The sequence below is a fragment of the Gossypium hirsutum genome, chromosome D05 (genome assembly GCF_007990345.1).
Source record: "Gossypium hirsutum isolate 1008001.06 chromosome D05, Gossypium_hirsutum_v2.1, whole genome shotgun sequence".
Classification (NCBI taxonomy): Eukaryota; Viridiplantae; Streptophyta; class Magnoliopsida; order Malvales; family Malvaceae; genus Gossypium; species Gossypium hirsutum.
In genome coordinates this window covers 3248132-3267237 of record NC_053441.1, presented here as the reverse complement: position 1 = coordinate 3267237, position 19106 = coordinate 3248132, and the positions used below count along the sequence as shown (strand labels likewise).

Genomic DNA, 19106 nt, shown 5'->3' with positions numbered 1-19106 from the left:
AATGCTCTTCTTACTTGTTAATCATAAAACAACATAACACTAATCCAGTGGCATTGTATAAGTTTACTTGTTTATTTATTTCGAAGACATTATTCATTGTGTATCATCATGTTTTTTGTTTTGTAATAATAATAACAAACACTTAATAATAAACAAACAACGCGCGCGCTCACATATATATATATCCCTCTAGGTCTTAACACGGGCTGATTGGCCTCGAATATCAAAGGGGGTGCAGCCAAATTGGCAACTGGTGTTTTCGAAAAAGCACTTATAGCCGCATCCTATCGAGGGAGATGTCACACAGCCTGCAAGGCAGCCGAGATAACCGCATTTCATGGAGCAGGACATGGTACTCTTGCCGCAATAGCCCCCCAGTTTTGAGGCCAACGCATTTGGGGGATTCACTTGGGCTGATGCCGCCTTCGCCAATATTCCTATGCAGATACTCAACAACAGCAATCGTGCCATTACCGGAGACATGGTGTTGGATCCCAGACCACGACCCATATTTTAGTATGCTGCTACGGTCACTAATGGTTAAAGAACTTGATTCACCCAGAAAAGGAAAAAAAAAAGTTAAAGAGCTTGAATATGGATACTAGATTTTATATATATGTATATTGCAGCTTGTGTTTAAATGGGAAAGCAGAGTGTTGATAAACGACTGAAAACATGCACGTTTCTTAGTATCATGCAAGAGTGATGATGGTGGGTTGATTTGCTTTAGCTGCACGACAATGCTAACTAATAAAACATTAATATATGCTTGCATTTTACTTCAAAATATGCATTCCTATTCTCATCTCATAGATTGTTTTAATCATATTATGTTTACCCCAATTACAATGTTAGGGAAACGTAGTCATTGATTCTTTTCTTTTAACATTTTAATTGCAATAGTTATTATAAAAAGTAAGACACGCACTTCAAAAACCACCCATTCATAATTCATTAAGTGTAAAACCACAATGGGTAAAATATGAAAGTGGTTTCATTAGATAATAGTTAATCTTGAATACATGTACTGGTTCTGTATATCCGGAGTTACTAGCTAGAATATGATGTCGGAGCTTTGCGATATGTGTGTCATACTGTGATTAAGCTCTTGGTTCACTTCTACGATCTATTAGATTCAACTATCCATGATTGATAGGAGGAGGTCTCCTTTGCCCTTCTTTCTTCACCACCTTCATCAAAGTTTTCCGTCTTAATTTCCTCAATGTTCTCCCACTTTGCTAGCTCTCTTCAGTTGTAATGTGTTATCTGATTTTTCTCAACTTGAAGCCTCTTCATCATTCATCGACTTTCCGATCGAAATGACAGCCCGAAAATGAGCAAGTCGGGAACGAAAACCAGTGCTGGGTTTTTGTCATTGGGCTGCTTGGTCAAGCTTTGGAGGCCATACATAAGTGTATGGTGGTCTCGTTGTCAGTGTCAACGCGTATGTGACGTAAGGCCAGAGGTGGCAAAGCATTGGTGGAGGTAGAAATTGGTTTGGATTTAGTATTTGACTTTTTTGGAAGGCCGCCTATAAATTTATCCGGAAATAATGTAGAAACAAAATGTTTTCATAGTAATTCAGCTTTTTTTATGGATTTTTTTAAATAAGCTCAATTTTTTTTCTTAATTTGATTGTTATTGCTATTTAGTTAATTTGATCAATAATTTTCTAAAAATAGATAATTTATTTTTAATGTAAATGATAACTATAATATTAATTTATTAATAATATTTATCTTATATGTCATATCAATAAACAATTAAAATATATAAAATAATTTTAATTTTAATTTTAAATATATATAAAAATTTCATACAAATTTTAAGAAAAACATTAATTATACATGAATGGCTATGTAAGATTTTCGTTAAAAATAACAATTTGACTATTTTTAAAAAATTAATAATTAAGTTTAACTCTTTTCAAAATATTAAAATTAAATTTAACTACGAATAAATAAATTTAATAAAAAATATAAACATTGAAAATTAAATAACCATTATCTCTAAAAATAAAATAAAACATCGATTTGGTTTGGTACTTTGATTAGATTGGTTTTTCTTTGATGTGGGAGCCATGGTGACCTGATAGCAAACTCTATGTCACAATTTACTTAAAGCGGAGGTTGGGAGGCTCTGTTACGAAAAATGGTTTCAAATTTATTTAGAACATCTAAAACAAATATATAATTTTATATTATAAAGATTAAATAATATTAAACAAATCTATAAGAATTAATATTATAATTAAACTCTAAAATTAAATACCATTAATACTTAATATACATATCATATTTTCATTCGAAATATTAATAATATATATTTATGCTTACACAAAAGAAATTGAAAAAGAAAATACGCAATTCAATCAGCAAATGCAAATTTGACCTGTAAATGTTAATTGCCTATGATAGAAAACTTTCATTATAACCTCAACCATATTTGGTTTTTGTTCCCCATCACCCAAACAAGGCTTGTCTGGTGTACATTTCAAGACTAGGGTCGATGGGGACCATGTTATACTTATTGGTTTAATTATTATTTAATATTAATTCATTTATTAAATAATTTAAATCAGTAGAGCAATTTAAGAAAACTGATATTTTTTTAAATACATTCTCTCTTTCAATGTCTACGAACAAAAATATTATTTTTAAGTAAAAGGAAGTGTAATTAAAGGATTAAACGCATATTATTTAAATGCCTAGCGAAATTATAATAATTGTTTCAAATAAATTTTGACATTAATGGTGTATTTGGTTTGGTGAAAATGTGAAAGAATAATAAGAGGTAGTGAAAAGAAATAAATCCTGAGTATGGTTGATTGAGAGGAAATAAAATAGGAGGGATAGTCATTTTCCATTCTAATATATAAATATTAAAAATAAGAGGAGAGAGATGTGTATATTATGCATTTTTTTAATTATTTTATTTTTTCTTATCATTTTTCAATTCTACCAAGTAATTAATAAAAAAATTTTATGTTTCTTACCCTTTTAATCTTTCATCCTTCCAAATTTTTCCGGACTTAAATAAAATGTATAGAATAAATTAAAACATCAATACTCAAAGTTGATAAAGTTTTTTTAGACCAAAGTTGAAGTTTGGATGTGATTTACGAGGGGAGAGGTGTATGGTATTAGATTATGAAACATTTACCGTGTAAATATAAATTTTATATAATAATTAAATATAATTTTAATTGAAATAGTAAAATTGAGATGTTAAAAATTATAATGTTCTGGGTTTAAAGTTATTATTTTATAAAAGTAAGATATTTTAAGTAATTTATAAGAAATTTAATCTAAATTTTACATCAATTTAATCTAAATCTTAAATGCAGTATAGATTACGGATGGAATGTGTACATATGTACTATCTTTTTATCCTCTAATATTATAAATTTTTATTGAGTTTACAGATAATTTAATATTAGTCTACTTGAAAAAAATAAAATTCCATATTCATTAATTAAAAAATGGTTGACTTCACAGGATGGTAGAGGGACAGCATGTGAGAGGGCTTCTCAGGCTTAGAATTTCATAATCTATTTCCTCTTTGTAAAAAAAAAAAGGTTGGCTGGATTTGATGTAACGAACTCAGTTTAGTTGGAAAAAGAAAGGGTTTCTTTAATTTTGAGAATCATAACAAATTAAAGATATCATGACATAAATTTTTCAATTATTTTATTAATAAATAGGAATTCTTCATAAATTTAGTACGCGTATATAAAAATAACATATAATAAATAAATATATTATTTGAAATTTAATTAATCATAATATCACATGAAATATGTATAATATTAAAATAAAAAATAAATTATGAGTAAAATAAAATTAAAACTCATGAATAAATCAAATTAATAATATTAAATGCACTATAATTGTTTATCATGTGTTGTCATCGACTATGATTTAGTATAAAGTTGACTTGTGATATAAACTCAATGAACAATATTATCAATATATACAATTGGTGAAAATAATAAATTGTGTATATTAAAACAAAATTGTATACAATAAATTAAAATGAAGCTTTGGTTGAGTAGTAAATTTAATGTTTTAGTAATTCAATTAATGGAGGTTCCAATTCCACAGCATACATATTTTAATTGGTTTTTGTTAAAATGAAAAGACTAAAATATATTGGAATAATATAATTTTTTTATATTAGAGAAAGATATTTGCGTAATTTATTGACCGAATTGGTAATTCGATTGAGGGTGACATCAATTCAGTCAACGGGTTCAATAAATAGGATAAAAATTGAAATTTAAAAGCTATTTAATCTATGAAACCATCCGCCTCTCACATTACACTTTTTTTCTTCATTTTTATCTAAAATTTTCAAAAATAAATAGATGGTCAAATTAATTAGGTTATTGATTTATCGGTCCGATCGATTTGTTTGGTTCAATAAAAAATATTAAAAATTCATAAAAACAAAATATATAAAAAATAAAAATTTTGATTCATAATAATTGAGTTTGGTAGTGTAAATATGAACTACGAAGGTATAAAAATACTACAAAACAAGTGTGTGAATGTAATTTCAATTGATGAGTTGTGTGCTTAAATGTAACATCCTTCACTTAAATTCGTGCCATTGAATCGAGTAATGGATATTACATAACCGCTTATTCAATTGAATTTTAAACCTTTTAATCAATTTATATCAATTTTCGAATCAACCTCTTTAATACATTTTTTGAAAGCGATACCCGGACCAATGAATCCAATCACAGGTGGGCATAACATTTTTCTTCTTCATCTCCGGTTTCTCAATCATTCATATTTTGTTTCGGTGTTTATTTTATTTTATTTTGCACCTTTTATCTTTAATAAAATATTATTATTTGTTCCTTTCTCGTATTTTTATTATCTTTAAACACTTTTTTACTCCCAAATAGAGTGTACCAATTTATAATATAATTAGTGGTTAATAATTACTTCTGTTATATATTATAAAAAATATTTTTTAATCAATCCATTTTATAAAAATATATATTGTTATTGTTTATTTTATAATTGAAGGAGGGAAACAACTATTTTTATTATTAGATAAAAAGTTGTTGCATATATTATTATTGTTACACACAACATTTAATTATAAATAATTATTACATTATCATTCTTCTATCCAAACTAATCAATGATAGCTACAAATGACAAATGTTGGATTTAATTAACATATTTTAGTGATGTAATGGGAAAATTTTGGTCATAAGTCCAGCAATTAACCATGTTTTAATATTACAAATTACTCTAGAATTAAAAAATAAACAAGAATATGTTTATTATTTGGTTTATGGATTTAGTCCCATTACTCTTTCAATTTAATAATTGCAATCCAATTGACACTACTGACTTTTTTTTTAACTTAAAAAAATTATTCATGTGATTAATATTACACGCATAAAGGATCAAATAAGCAAATAAAAGTATTGAATGAGACTGGAAAGTTTTGTTATTGTTATAAATATGGGGTTGGGAGGATTTTTATTATGAATATGAGGCTGTACAACTCTTTAGCACTAATTTAGATACGGAGAGTGAAAGTTAATATATGTATACATATTTTTACTTACACAACTTCTACATGTTTTAAAATTGATTACATCTAATTTAATTTAATGAAACTCTTTTGATAGTGTTATTAGTTTGACTTTAATTATTAAATTAAATTAATAAAAAGGATAAACTTTCAGGATTTAAAAGTAGAGAGTACATGGACTGAAAGCGAAATTAGACCTTTGCCCTTTCATTTCCCGAAATCGCAACTCAAAAATACAATAACATTAGATTAATAATTAAATGATTGCTAGAAATACTGTATTGTGAACAATTATTTATGATTACCTAAAATGGATAGATTTAAAGAGTTAGATCTCTATATCAAATTAATGTTGGTTTTGCATTTTGATGGGTAATTTATTATCTGATTTTCTTTTTTTATATTTCAGGTATAAAAATTCTTCAATTTTTTTTTTTAAAAAGTAAGTAAGTTTCTGTTTTTTTTTTCCACTCAATTGGGTATTTGAACTTTTAAAATGCATTAAAAATGCCTTCAATTTTTTTCAAATAAAGCAATTAAGCCCCTGCTTTATTTTTCACACTCAATTAAGTACTCGGACTGTCAAGATGCATTAAAAAGGCCCTTTAACCGTTGAAGTTATCTGCTCCTAATTTTTTTTGGTTAAAGTCACTTCGTGTCACAATCACGACGTGACATGTGATAAAAAAATATAAAAAATAAAAAATTTTAAATTTTAATAAAAAACATAAAAATTGTAAATTTTTATAAAAATTGTAAATTTTTATAAAAATTACAAAATATACCAAAAAGACTATTTACTCATTAACTTTAATCGTTGGTCATTAAAGTTAACATTCTCAAGTTTTTTTCTAGTTAAAGCCATCACGTGTCGCAACACAACGTGACATGTGACGAAAAATAAAAAAAATAAAAGTTATAAGGAAATTAAAAAATGCTTCTTTTGGTATAATAATTTTTTAAGAATTTTATGTTTCTTTACATTTTTTATAATTTTCTATATATTTTATAATTTTTTTCTAATTTTTAATAAATTTCAAATATTTTTATTTAAATTTAATAAATTTATTTTTTATACATTTTTTGCTACATCGTGGTTGTAACACGTGGTTGTTTTAATTGAAATAAATTAGGGATAATTAATTTTAACAATCAACGGTTAAAAGATTTTTTTAATGTATTTTGACAATTGAAGTAACTAATTGAGTGCAAAACTTTTTTTGAAAAAGTTGAGAACTTTTTACCCCTTAATCTTCTTTTTCATAATAAATGATAATATAAATACATCTAACTTTTAGCATTATTGTAAAACTAAATTACATCTTAAATCTTAAAAATCTTACAATACATCCCAACTGTTATTAAAGTTAAGATTGTTATGAGTGTTTAAAATCATTTACGATTTCGAAATTTCGATACGATCATGCTTTATATTCATATCATAATAAGTATAATTGCTGAAACATGATATAACCTTATTTGTAATTTTAAGATTTAAAATGGATTCAAAATCTATCGTATTATAAATTGATGTAAAATTAATTTTATAATCAAACTCTTTAGTTTATGATTTTAATTTATTGACAAATAACGTGTAAGGTCGTCAGATTAGAAAAAAGAAAAAAGAGTTATTTTTGAAAATAAAAGATAAAATTGAATTTGGAAAAAAAGGTCAAATCTTCAAATGAAGTGGCGAAGGGGGTTGGATTGGAATTAGATGTGTAGTTTTATTATATATATATATTTGTGGTGTTGGGCTTTAACCGTTTTCAAACCAAAAAAAAAAAAAGAGAAGAAAACTCGAAGAGAAAGAGATAGAAAGAAAAGAGAAACAGGGAAACCTGTGCTGTGAAACAAAAAGCTGAGATAATACACTGCAGCCAGAGAAAAACAAAAACCAAAAAGCTCAAATCCCAATCAGTTTAATTAAGCCAAAAATCATCGGGAATACAGACTTTGTTCATCGATTCTCCTCTTTGATCTTCTTTTCGTTTTTTTCCCTTTTTCATCTGAAAGCTTTAGCTATGGATCCTTTCGATTTGTTTCGCAAAGGTATAATTTTCTTCTTAGATCTCTCTCTTTTTTTTCATCTGTCTTTCTCCGTTCCGTTTATTACAAAATTTACCTTTTTTTATAATTTTTATTTTTATTTTTGTGCTTTTTTGTGTTGGATTGACTTGAGATCTCGGATACTTTGGGACTAGATAATGGGAGATTATAGATTTGACTTATGCTGCCTTTTCGTTTTAATTATTCGTTTAGCTAGATACCTAGAAAGCTTTTTTCTTATTCTTATTTTTATTTTTAATTAGGGTTTTTAATTAAAGGAGCTTGCTATTTAATTCTTACTTGAGGATTTTGTGATTTCCTTTTCTCTTCAGGTTAAAGTCTTGTTGATAAGTGAATTTCAAGGCTTTGAACTGTATATTGGTATAATTTTGGTTTATTTAATGAAAATCTCGCTATTAATTCGTAGTCTCAAGGCTTAATTTTAATGTTACTTATATAGGAAACGTTTGGCTGTGAGCTCCATTCAGTTGTTAATTAAACACAGCACTATGTTTGTTTCATTTAAAGCAATGGATTTTGCATGCGTAAGAGTCAAATACGGTTTAATATTTCCTTTATCTTAGTCATTCCGATTGTCATGGCTTTTCGTAATCATTATTTTATTGGAGATGATTAGTGTGACAGTTTATATAAAGAGCGATGTGCTGTTTTTGGTATTAATCTCGTTCTAGATTTGTTATTGAGTTATATTCGGCTCAGGGTTGATTTTATACATGTGTGTTTGTCTTCAATTTAAGATTCTTTTGTAAGTTTCACTAATTAATATTGTGACACGGATGGACGGTTTTGCAGGTTTTGGTTAGAATTTAGTGGAACTCAAGTGTATATCCTCTGCATCAGTTTCCTTTATATACATAGAATCTACTTTTTCCTTTTAAGTAAAGAATGAGCTTGTCCAAGAAAGGGACCCAAATTAGTGACGCAAAATCAAATGTCCCTAGCAAGGCAACAACTTTGAATCCTAATGCAGCTGAGTTCGTTCCCTTCTCTCTTAGGTCGCCATCTTCATCAGGAAGCACTAGAGCAGCTGCTACAGCAACGTTTTCTACTTCTGGTACTGTAGGAAAAGCAGTGCTTGATCGGTCAGGGTCTTCTGTTTCAAATAATTCTGATGATGAGGCTCATCAGTTCTGGCGACACCAGCTCCCTGATGACATTACCCCAGACTTTAAGGTTATTAATGAGGATGATTCTCAAAGTATGGAGCCTGGGAGCCTCTCCTTAGCAGGTTTGTCCTTGCATGATGGTAGCGAAGCTTCAAGGTTTCCTGCTTCTGCTGCTGGTGGATATGTATTTGGTGATCAGCAGGAACTACTGCATCAGTATGGTAATGGTAATAACTTGGATGAAAAATTTAGATATCCTTCTTCATCCTATGGAGAGGAGCCTATTTCAGCTAGTTTTTTGAACTTACCACTCAAACCTTGGGATGAGCAACTTGTTAACAGTGATCGGTTGATTGGCAATGGGAGGGAAGGACAACTGTATGATGGAAATTCTAGGCATGCATTTGCCAGTGATATTTTGGGTGAGCACACAAATATCAATGATACTGAAATGAATCATGTGGATTTTTTGGCTTCCCAATTCCCTGGATTTGCTGCTGAAAGCCTTGCTGAAGTTTATTTCGCCAATGGTTGTGACTTAAATCTAACTATAGAGATGCTCACACAACTTGAGGTGAGTGGTGCTCAACTGTTTTTAGTTGGTCAATTTTCAAGTGCTTGCATCTGTCCTTTGTTTATGTAGTGATGCAGAGTTATTATATCTTCAAATTATATGTGGATATATATTATTTTATGGTTATCTTATTTTTTTGCTTAATATATTATTTTATGATTATCATTTGCTAGAAAGTTGCTGAACACTAAAGGAATGGTTTATATTTAAAGTCTGTATGTGGAACTCTTTTAGAAGTTTTCCACATTCCTTTATTTTTACACTGCAATTGCTTATCATTTTTCTTCTCATGTGGTACTTATGGGATGTTGGGAATCTGCTGTGGACACCATGGATTTCGTGGATGTTTTGAGGTGACTCAATTCGACCATAGTCTTGTATGTTGACTCTAGTTCATGATATCCTGTGGCCTGGTAGAGGGGTAGATTTCCTTATGTGATTTTCTTCACTTTTTGTTATTCCTTTTTGAAGTTATATCTTCTTAGGTTTTTGTTTTCGGCTCACAATATCTAGCATGCTCAAAAGGGTTTTGGAGTTTTGTTGTATGTTTTGTTCCTTTTAATTGTACTAAAACTTTTAGCATTTCATGGGTCGTTTTGATTCTTATTGCAGCTTCAAGTTGATGGTGGTTTCAACCAGAACCTGAATTCAAAGACCTTGTCAGCTCCCAATCTGAGTACAATGGACTTTCCTGCACTTACTGTGTCAGATGGTCAGAGTGGTCCTCCAAAATATACAGGAGATGATCTTCAACATAGTGCCAGTACCTATCGATCTTCTGACAAGGACAATCTGCTTATGTTCAAAACCAGTTCTTCCCTTCCATCTAGAGGTGCCATAGATTTTGCATCAGCTGTCAGGAAAATGGCATCTCAAGATTCCGGAATGTGGAAGTATGATAGAAATGGTTCTGCTGATTCAACTGTGGGGTCAAGTAGAAGTTCTAACGGGTCAGCTAATTCCTGCAGTGCTGCACCTGGAAGAGGGGTTTATGCTAATAGGTTGCAGACTCGTGGTTCAGCTCGCTCAGCTCCTGTTTGGCTTGAAACTGGAGATGCAGTTGGTAATATTCTGCACTTGATAAAATTCATGCATTTATAAAGCTTTTAATAGGAGTATTCTATCCTCTCTGCATATTCATATGCTTTAACATTATTGATCTGGCAGGAAATTTATACTCTGAACTACGGGAAGAAGCTCGAGACCATGCGCGTTTACGTAATGCTTATTTTGAACAGGTGTTTTATTGGAAATTTGATTTAAGCTGCTATATTTTGTAGGTTTTTCATTTTTGTTTGCAAGCTATGAAATCAAGTTCCTTCACATGTTCAGCCTAATTGCTAAACTGCTTCTTTTTTCTTTCAATTTTTTTGTGCCCCATTTTGCAACCCTAGAAAATAAGTTTTCTTTTTTATTCCTTTCATGTATAGCACTTCGAGTTTTGCTTCTGCTTTTACTGCTATCTCTTTGTTAACTTTATAGTTTTCCACTAAGTTATATCAATCTTCAATCGGCTTAGCTAGATATAGGAAAAATTAATAGAACTTGGACTCCAGTATTACCCCCTCCCCCCACTCAAAAAAGAAAATAAAAATCTTGAGGTAAGCTTCAACGCGTTTCATGTTGACTAATGCATCATCATTGGGCTTTCTCACGTTAGGAAGTAAACAAAGTCTGTTTAATATCCTGAATGAGCATGTGTTTGATGAGTAGTAGCCCTTGCTTTTGAGAGTTGATTGAATTATACATGTACAGAGTGCATCAACTATTAACTGGTAGAAGGAAAATTTCTAAAGTTTGGCTGCTCTTAATCGATTGTATCTCTCTCGTTCTTTCTTTCTGCCCCACTGAACTAGGCCCACTCATCTTACTTATATATTTAAGTGATATTACTTCTTGCATATTTAACATAGGCACGTCAAGCATTTCTCATTGGCAACAAGGCTCTAGCAAAGGAGCTTAGTGTGAAAGGACAAATGCACAATATGCATATGAAGGCAGCTCATGGAAAAGCTCAGGAATCTATATATCACCAGAGGTTTGTCATTTCTTTCCTGTTGTACTTGGTCCCTTGACAGGGTGGTTTCAAGGCTTCTAGCCGTTCTTCTCTTGCTATGAATTATTATTGCTTTTATTATCTGTTTGATCAATGGATATTTTTGTGTGGAGACTGAAGAGTAAAAACATTGGTTCCTGAGATCTATGAGGGGGTGGTATTAATTATCTGTGCTGTTTCGACATTTAAGTATAATTAGTTGGTATACCTCACTTCTACCAGCCTGACCCCCGTTTCTTCTTTCACTATCCATCCATCTGTTCATCTTTCATACTCACAGGTCTGATGCATAATATAACTGAGTTTGTCAGTTTTGAAGCCTGGTCGTTTGTTATTTCCAATAATCCAAATTCATGTTTTATTGTTAGGTCGCTTAATACTAGTTTTTTCTTGTTTGACTGCTTATGAACTATGATAATATAGGAACCCAGTTCCTCTAGAGAATTTCAGAGGGCAGGAGCGGATGATAGACCTGCATGGATTGCATGTAAGTGAGGCCCTTCATATGCTGAAACATGAACTATCAGTGCTGCGGAGCACAGCACGGGCAGCAGATCAGCGTCTGCAGGTATACATATGTGTTGGAACTGGCCACCATACTAGGGGTTCTCGTACTCCAGCGAGACTTCCAGTTGCTGTGCAACGGTATCTGCTTGAAGAAGAGGGCCTTGACTATACAGAACCACAGCCAGGGCTACTTCGAGTTGTCATATATTGAAGCCATGGACTTGACAGCGTTGAGGTATAGGAGTTTTTGACACTACAGAAAAAAGAAACCATCAAGTCATAGTCACCATAGTCATTCTTGTATCTGTACATGGGAGGAAATGGAAAGGGGGATGTAGTTGAAGTCTGGAAAAGGAAATCAAAAAACAGAAAGTTAGGGGAAGAAAAAAGTTTAAAAAACAAAAAGAAGCAGAAGTGTATCATTAAAGTTTTAGCCAGATGACCTCAGGAATTGCATTTTGGTAGCATCAGGGGTTGGGGGGGTTGCACTGGGGCGGACACTGCCTGCAAGCAAGCAACATCTTTTCTCCGGTTTGTTAATTTTGTATCTTAAATCTTACTATGTTAAATTTTGGGTTTAATTCTCAGATGTAACTGATAGATTTGAATTACATGATATTACAATTCATGAAATGTAACTCATGCTGGAACTTTGATGTTTCTACTCTGCTTGTCTGTGCTCTCTAGTATGGAGATTTTATTAGGGGGTAGATTCTCTTTTTTGGTTCATTATTAGGGGATGGATTTAGATTAGGGTAGGAATTTTGGAATATAATCATTTTAGTTTTAGGTCTGGTTTTGTTGGTAAAAAGAAATTGTATTGACATTCCTTTAGGCCTTATGGAGAGTGGTTGAGTGCAAGAGTTTGTCGTTAAATGGAAGGAAACACCCCTTGAACAGCACACATTTGCCGACATGATCAAAACAATGACGTTCTGAATATAGAAAACAAAGATGATGGAATCCAATAATACACGAAAAGCATTTCATACCAAATGCAAAAGAACAATAGCAAACAACGGGATGACTGTGGATGGGGGCTCCCAACATTTTTGTATCATATAGTCCATAATAGCGGCCACTGTAAGATATACTTGGTCCAAGTCATGTTGTATGTCTGCAATAACAGAGGACAGGAATCTTGTGGAAGAGAACAAAACGGGGGTGTAACTATGAAGATTCAAGTCAAAGCCGAGTGATATTGTTGAAAGGATATTAACCCAACTGAGTAACCTTACCTGACCAATCTTTTGTTTTTTCAACTTTATGATCACTGCTAGTTTCTTATCGTTCTCACTTTTTTCTTGATGGTAGTCCTTCGGAAATTTGGCCATTGTGCTGAGCCTGAGATAGACTAGAAAAAAGGGAGTTTTCTTATCAGCTTTGCATAAAAAAAAGATCACCTTCAATGCACCCAGATTTCTGCATGATGGAATGCAAGCAAGGGCTGCCAAAAACAAAAGTTGTTGGGACACTGCAACACCCTTTAAGCTTTATCAACTTTTAAGGGAGGGGAATCTCATGTTTGGGTCCTACCATCTTTTTGTTTCAATATATCAATAGAGAATGTTGTATTATCCGGCAGTCGGCCATTTTCCTTCATATTTCTTCACAGTATTTTAGGACGAAGCTGATCTTCATCATGTTAAATATAGAGCTATGACAAACAAAGTTTTAAGTTCGCTCATTCACTCTTCCTTTCACACCGGACACACTATAACTAAACAAGGATCATGTCATAATACGATGTGTAACTATTTTTTTTCGTTGAAATGTTGATGCTGCTAACTGAAGATTCGAAGCCATCTTCGGTAGTGGTATATGAAGGCATCTAATGCAAATGGCATGTTTAAGCTCTAATCAAGAGTTCATATACATTACTGTCATTATCTCCGCTAACACGCTTCAGCATTTCAAAGCTTTTACGACTTCCTAGGAAATCTATTCGTTTGAAAACCGTATATCCATGTTCTATTGTCTCTTTGCTACAGTATGCTGATCGAAGCCTGTCAGCATGCCTTGAGTCTGTGTGAATAGCGGCCTCTATTTCATGGACTGACATGTTCTCCTACAAAAGATGAGCAACAGCAAAGAGAATCCGGGTAAAGATTGATTGCTTTCAGGACAACTGCAATAGTTGAACAGGTTCCATTAACACAATAAGCTAGAGGCGTATACAAGTCATACCTGATAAAAAGCATATATATAATCCAAAATCTGCAGACGTGTAAAGCCATTATTGCTGAAATATGTCCGTGAAGAAGGCCCCATTTCAGAAAATCGATCAGCTGGAAATAGTATGGTAAGAAAATGGTTCTTGAATATCAACTCATTTTTCTCACTGCAGGAGAATTGAATCAAAACATGAGAAGGAACCGAAAATTACAGGGCTAATCAATAGAATATCAAGAGAGTGATCCATCACCTTTCTGTAAGTGACCGGGTTATGTTAGTAAATGAGGTCTCAGAATCCTTGCCATCACCATTTGCATCAAAGAACACAGATTGATGCTCACTAGCATCTTCGCGGCTAACAGTGTCTGTGAAAATAGAGGCAGTCGAAGTTGGCTCCGATATCGACCAGCAAACTGTCTCCAGAAGAATGGTTGGGCTTATTGGACGGAAAGGGTTTTGACAAGTCTGAAAGAAAAACAGATGTTCAAAGAAATGCAAGAATTCACATTAGTAAGAAGCTCTAGCACATACCAAACATGATTAAACCACTTGCCTGCATACGGAGACTGCGATGATTTCTAACCCCCGTTTTAGCCAAATGTACAATTTGTTGCCTCTCTTCATGACTTGCATTCCCTCTAACGCTCCGAGTAGATATTGTTGAACTAGCCACATTATTTTCCTATTAAAGAAAAGGTGAAAACTTAACATTAGCATCATTCTCGGTCTTTCTAGCATCACAAGGAAGGCATAATATAGTACTATCTGTAATTCTGAGATTTTTCAAGCAGTATCCCAATTTGCCTGGCCAAATCAGCAGACATGTGAACAAGCCTTTGCAAATTTCTATCCTCGGCTGTTTTCAGGACCCATAATGGCTGAGACATTAATATCAAATTCAGTTCAAGCATAACAAACATTGATTGTTCCTATAAGTGCTTCGTATATCTTTTGATGATTATGCATAAAAGAACCCTATTTCCATAACGCAATACAGAAGCACTCACTGTAACTATGTTGTTCGAGTGGCCAATATATCGATGTACAGAGTTTCCTTCACACACTACATGACTTGCACTGCAACCAGCAAACCAACCATCTACTGCCATGGCCCCTTCTTCTGATGCTGCCTCGAGAACCTATCAACATACTAAATGTCTCAAAGAATTGCTAAAAGCAACGTAGAAACCGACAGTAACTAAAATAGTGAATCATTTACTAGTCTTTCAGTGATATATAGACTGATACACCAAATCTATGACCTTAGTTTATGACTTATACCATGCAGCAGATGCAACATATTCTAAACTAGCATTACAAAAAGGAAACATGAATTTCAGAATGTTACCTTATTACGTAGTTCAACTGAAATATCAGAATCGATGTATATTGTATGACCAGATAACACTGAGTCCATACTTCTATTGAGGACTCTTCCAGAATACCGTACATTTGGCTTTCCTATCATGTCTAGTTTCTTTGCTTCATGAAAACCGGCAGGAAGACATGAGCTTTCGGAAGCAGTAGACCCAGCAAGCCGATTCAACTCATCTACACATGCGGCATGTTCTTCTGCACCCTTCACAGTGTAGAGTGATTCACTTAACCTTACTGCATGAATGGAGAAAACAAAAATTATAAACTAACAGAAATCAAATTACCCCACAAAAATTATAAACTAACATTTCTGCTTCCGTTAACAAGGCAAGCAACAACAGGTAACATAAGGTATCCTAATCTTAACAAGTAGTAGAATAACTGAGTTCGAATTTTCGTATTAAACAAGCATTGCAGCAAATCCTTCATATTGCAACAGAACATTACACAACAGGGAAGTATGAAATGAGAGGCATATCCTAATCTTACCATTCCTCTTGACACTATCCACAAACCATCCAAGTTTAACAAGGAATAGACCATTTCTCGATCCATGTTTTACAGCGTGATCGAACTTACGTCCAGTAACACTGTGACTAATATTAAGGATGGACACAACAACTGCACTTGCAGCAGCAGAGACAATATAAAAGACAGACAATAGGAAACCTTATTATTATCCATCTGCCAGTTACAATAATGTTAGAAAAATTACAATCATATTGGTCATTCTTTTTCTCTTTATTCCAATCAGCCAATATAAAGAAAACAATAACAATGAGAAAAGGATATCTGGACCACCAAATGGGTGCATTGAGGATGTAAACTGGTACTGTATTGACCACCTAATCTCTCTGTAGCCTCCATTACTTGTTTCCTTGCTTCTGCAACCAACACATCATCTAACATGAATACAAAGCACAACATTCTGGGGAGGATTTCATTTAGATGCAAATTTGCCAACCTTTGGACAAGCCAGTAACGCATATAACAAAACCGGAAAATGGACCAGTGGATCGAACCGGTTCAGAACCAAGAGAAGTAGAAGCAGGGGACATTGGTTCAAACGATTGGAAACTTCTAAATGATGGCACCGAAGATGAGAACCCAACAAACAACTTTGAACAACCTTTGCTGTTTATCACTTCCACCTTGTTAACACCACCCATGTTTTTTTTTTTCTTTCATTCACTTCAAAATTTTCAAAACAAACGAATTTAAATGAACCCAAGGAAAGAAAACTTGAAATAAGCGAGTCAAAAGAAGGAATCCTGAATGTGAAAAAAGAGGAATCAAATAAGGGAAAAAAATAAAAGTAAGAGAGAGAGGAGGCAAATGGGAATCAGAGATTGGAGACAAACGAGGATTTTTAGTTTATATTTTCATCAGTAGGTTAACTTATTATATACAAAAAGGCTATGGTAAAAAAGAAAAGGTGAATTCTTTTTGAAGGAAGTGATTTGTTTTTGGAGCTCTGCCATACACAGTCATAGATTGAATACAGAGATCAACTTTGGGTGTGTGTTTTTTTTTTTTCTGTATTGAGTGATCTTTTGAATACAAAGTGGTAACCGTTCAAAGTTTGCAGAAGAAAAAAAAGCCAGCTTAGCCAACTATATCCAGAGCACGGGACAGGGGTTTTTTTTTTGGCTCTTTTTTACTGTAAATTTCTCGTGCTTTCAAAAGTTTGGTCCTTTTCCTTTTTCCTCTAAAATGGGTTTATGATTTTATTGAATTCACGAGCACCTAGCCAAGTTCGCAGACTTGCAGGGGCTCCACCATTGTAGAGGCCCCCTACCTTAAATGGCGGCAATGGTTTTAGTTTTTAGCCTGTTATATATATATAATATTCAAAAATAAAAGAGGATTCCAACGCCGCTCTTTGAGGTACAGAATTACTCATTAATCATTAAACCAAATGCTGGTGGTGACTTCAATGAAGCCGAGCTGTTTTTTTTAAATGCATCTTGCCTGGTTTTTCTTTAGTGTTGATATTTAGGTAAATTATACCTAATATCATTAAATTATTAATAAATTTATTTTTAATTATTTAAAAAAATTATTAATTTGTTTATAAATTTTTATTTAAGTAATTAAATTATTTAAAATATTTTATTTAAGTTATTGGCTTGTTAAATTATTTTAAGAGAAGTCTAGCTAATGAGTTTCAAGTAACGATCCAACGATTGGTACGGTATATTAGTATACGTTGACGAGTAAAAGAATATGCTTTAAATCTAAGTCGATCTAACGATGAGTGTTGGAGATCGAGGAAGAAAGCTGTTTGAAATTTGATTGACAGCTTCGTGATATTTAAAACTATTTCATTAAAAAAAACTTAACTGTTAAAGGAAAGGGGAATGAGAGCTTTCGATTAGTGCAGACGATGCGAATAGAAAATGTCATGCAACAATGATTTTTATAGGCCATTGACTTAAATAAAAAACTTTTGAATAGTTTAATAAATATTTTGTAATTTTTTGAAATTTAGGTGGCCGAAATATAAATTTACTAATAATTCAGTGATCTTGGTTGTAATTTACTTTAATATTTAATTTTTGAGTATATAATTTTATATATTATCAATTTATTATTAAAATAAAATAATATATTTTTATAATATTCGGACATTTTTATTTATTAATAATATATACAATTATTCATTAAAAATATTTTTTTGCCTTCTTAGACTCTATATTTAAGGAATAAATAAGATATAAGTATTGATAAATTATTAGAGTTTGATAGAAAAAATTTGATTCAACAATTATAGAATCGAGTTCAAACTATTAATAGAGTTAAATTTAAATTTAATAATACTTGATTTGAATGACTCCCGAATCTTATAAAAAATTATATTTTTTATATTATTAAATTATGTAATTATCTTTAATATATATTATTAATCTTAAATTGTATTATTTAACAGAGTTTAAACTCTAATTTTATCTTTAAAGAAAAAATTTATTAATGGAGCTCGAATAATAAAATTATATCTTGAACCCAACTTCAACACAAAAATAAATATTTGACCAAAGTCAAACGGAATATGAAGGTCGGAATTTTGAATTGAACCCTAGCAAATAGGAATGGTCCATGAATGATATTGATGTGACCTTTTTCGCCTTTACCAAAATTACCGTCATTTGCGACAAATAAAGTATCTGTGATTGAAACAGAAACCCCTTGAAATATAGAAACTGCAGCAGCTACTTTTGGACTTGAAAATTAACTAGTTTAGTATCAATTGCTGTAATTTTGGATACTGTATTTAGTATTTTCATAATTATAAAATTCAATATTAAAATTAATTAATATTTTTAAAATACTTTCCTTTGAAGTTCTTAAATAATATATTAAAATAAGATAACTTTAACAACTTTTTATCTAAACCACCTCTAAAAAATTATCATTAAATTTAAAATAAATATAATTTTTAGGTTTAATTTATTATTTGTATTTGAGTTTAACATTTTTAATGCTTAAATTAAAAAAATATACATTTTAAGCATTAAAATTAGGGATTAGAATTATTTCGATGAAAAATTATAATTAAATTTTATTAATTCTACTCTAAAACTTGATGTAATCGCAACAATCAAGTTGCATTTAATAAAATAAAAACAAAAATTTAAACAAAGTCATAAAAATTTAAATATGATAATATTAACAATTAATTTTC

At 31.5% G+C, this 19106-nt stretch overlaps 2 protein-coding genes across 7 annotated transcripts; one reads left to right on the top strand and one right to left on the bottom strand.

Moving 5' to 3' along the window:
* Positions 1 to 7281: 7281 nt before the first annotated feature.
* On the top strand, positions 7282 to 12536 carry LOC107907058 (polyadenylate-binding protein-interacting protein 7). The gene is made up of 6 exons (XM_016834263.2): positions 7282 to 7611; positions 8422 to 9309; positions 9922 to 10372; positions 10477 to 10547; positions 11223 to 11347; positions 11789 to 12536. The coding sequence occupies exons 2-6, from the start codon at positions 8515 to 8517 to the stop codon at positions 12081 to 12083; spliced, it is 1737 nt and encodes a 578-aa protein (XP_016689752.2). The 5' UTR covers positions 7282 to 7611; positions 8422 to 8514; the 3' UTR covers positions 12084 to 12536.
* A 253-nt stretch (positions 12537 to 12789) lies between these two features.
* Positions 12790 to 17127, bottom strand: LOC107907056 (uncharacterized). Of its 6 annotated transcripts, none has more exons than XM_016834260.2 (11): positions 16389 to 17124; positions 16217 to 16308; positions 15914 to 16016; positions 15396 to 15658; positions 15055 to 15186; positions 14601 to 14729; positions 14298 to 14512; positions 14060 to 14213; positions 13754 to 13940; positions 13111 to 13226; positions 12790 to 13012 (listed from the first exon to the last, which is right to left on the bottom strand). In XM_016834260.2, exons 1-11 carry the CDS (start codon positions 16591 to 16593, stop codon positions 12977 to 12979), a joined length of 1632 nt encoding a protein of 543 aa, XP_016689749.2. In that variant the 5' UTR covers positions 16594 to 17124; the 3' UTR covers positions 12790 to 12976. The 6 variants fall into 6 exon arrangements, with proteins under 6 accessions (XP_016689749.2, XP_016689748.2, XP_016689751.2 ...); XM_016834259.2 differs by having other exon boundaries at positions 12790 to 12989; XM_016834262.2 differs by having other exon boundaries at positions 13749 to 13940; positions 16389 to 17123.
* Positions 17128 to 19106: the final 1979 nt, after the last annotated feature.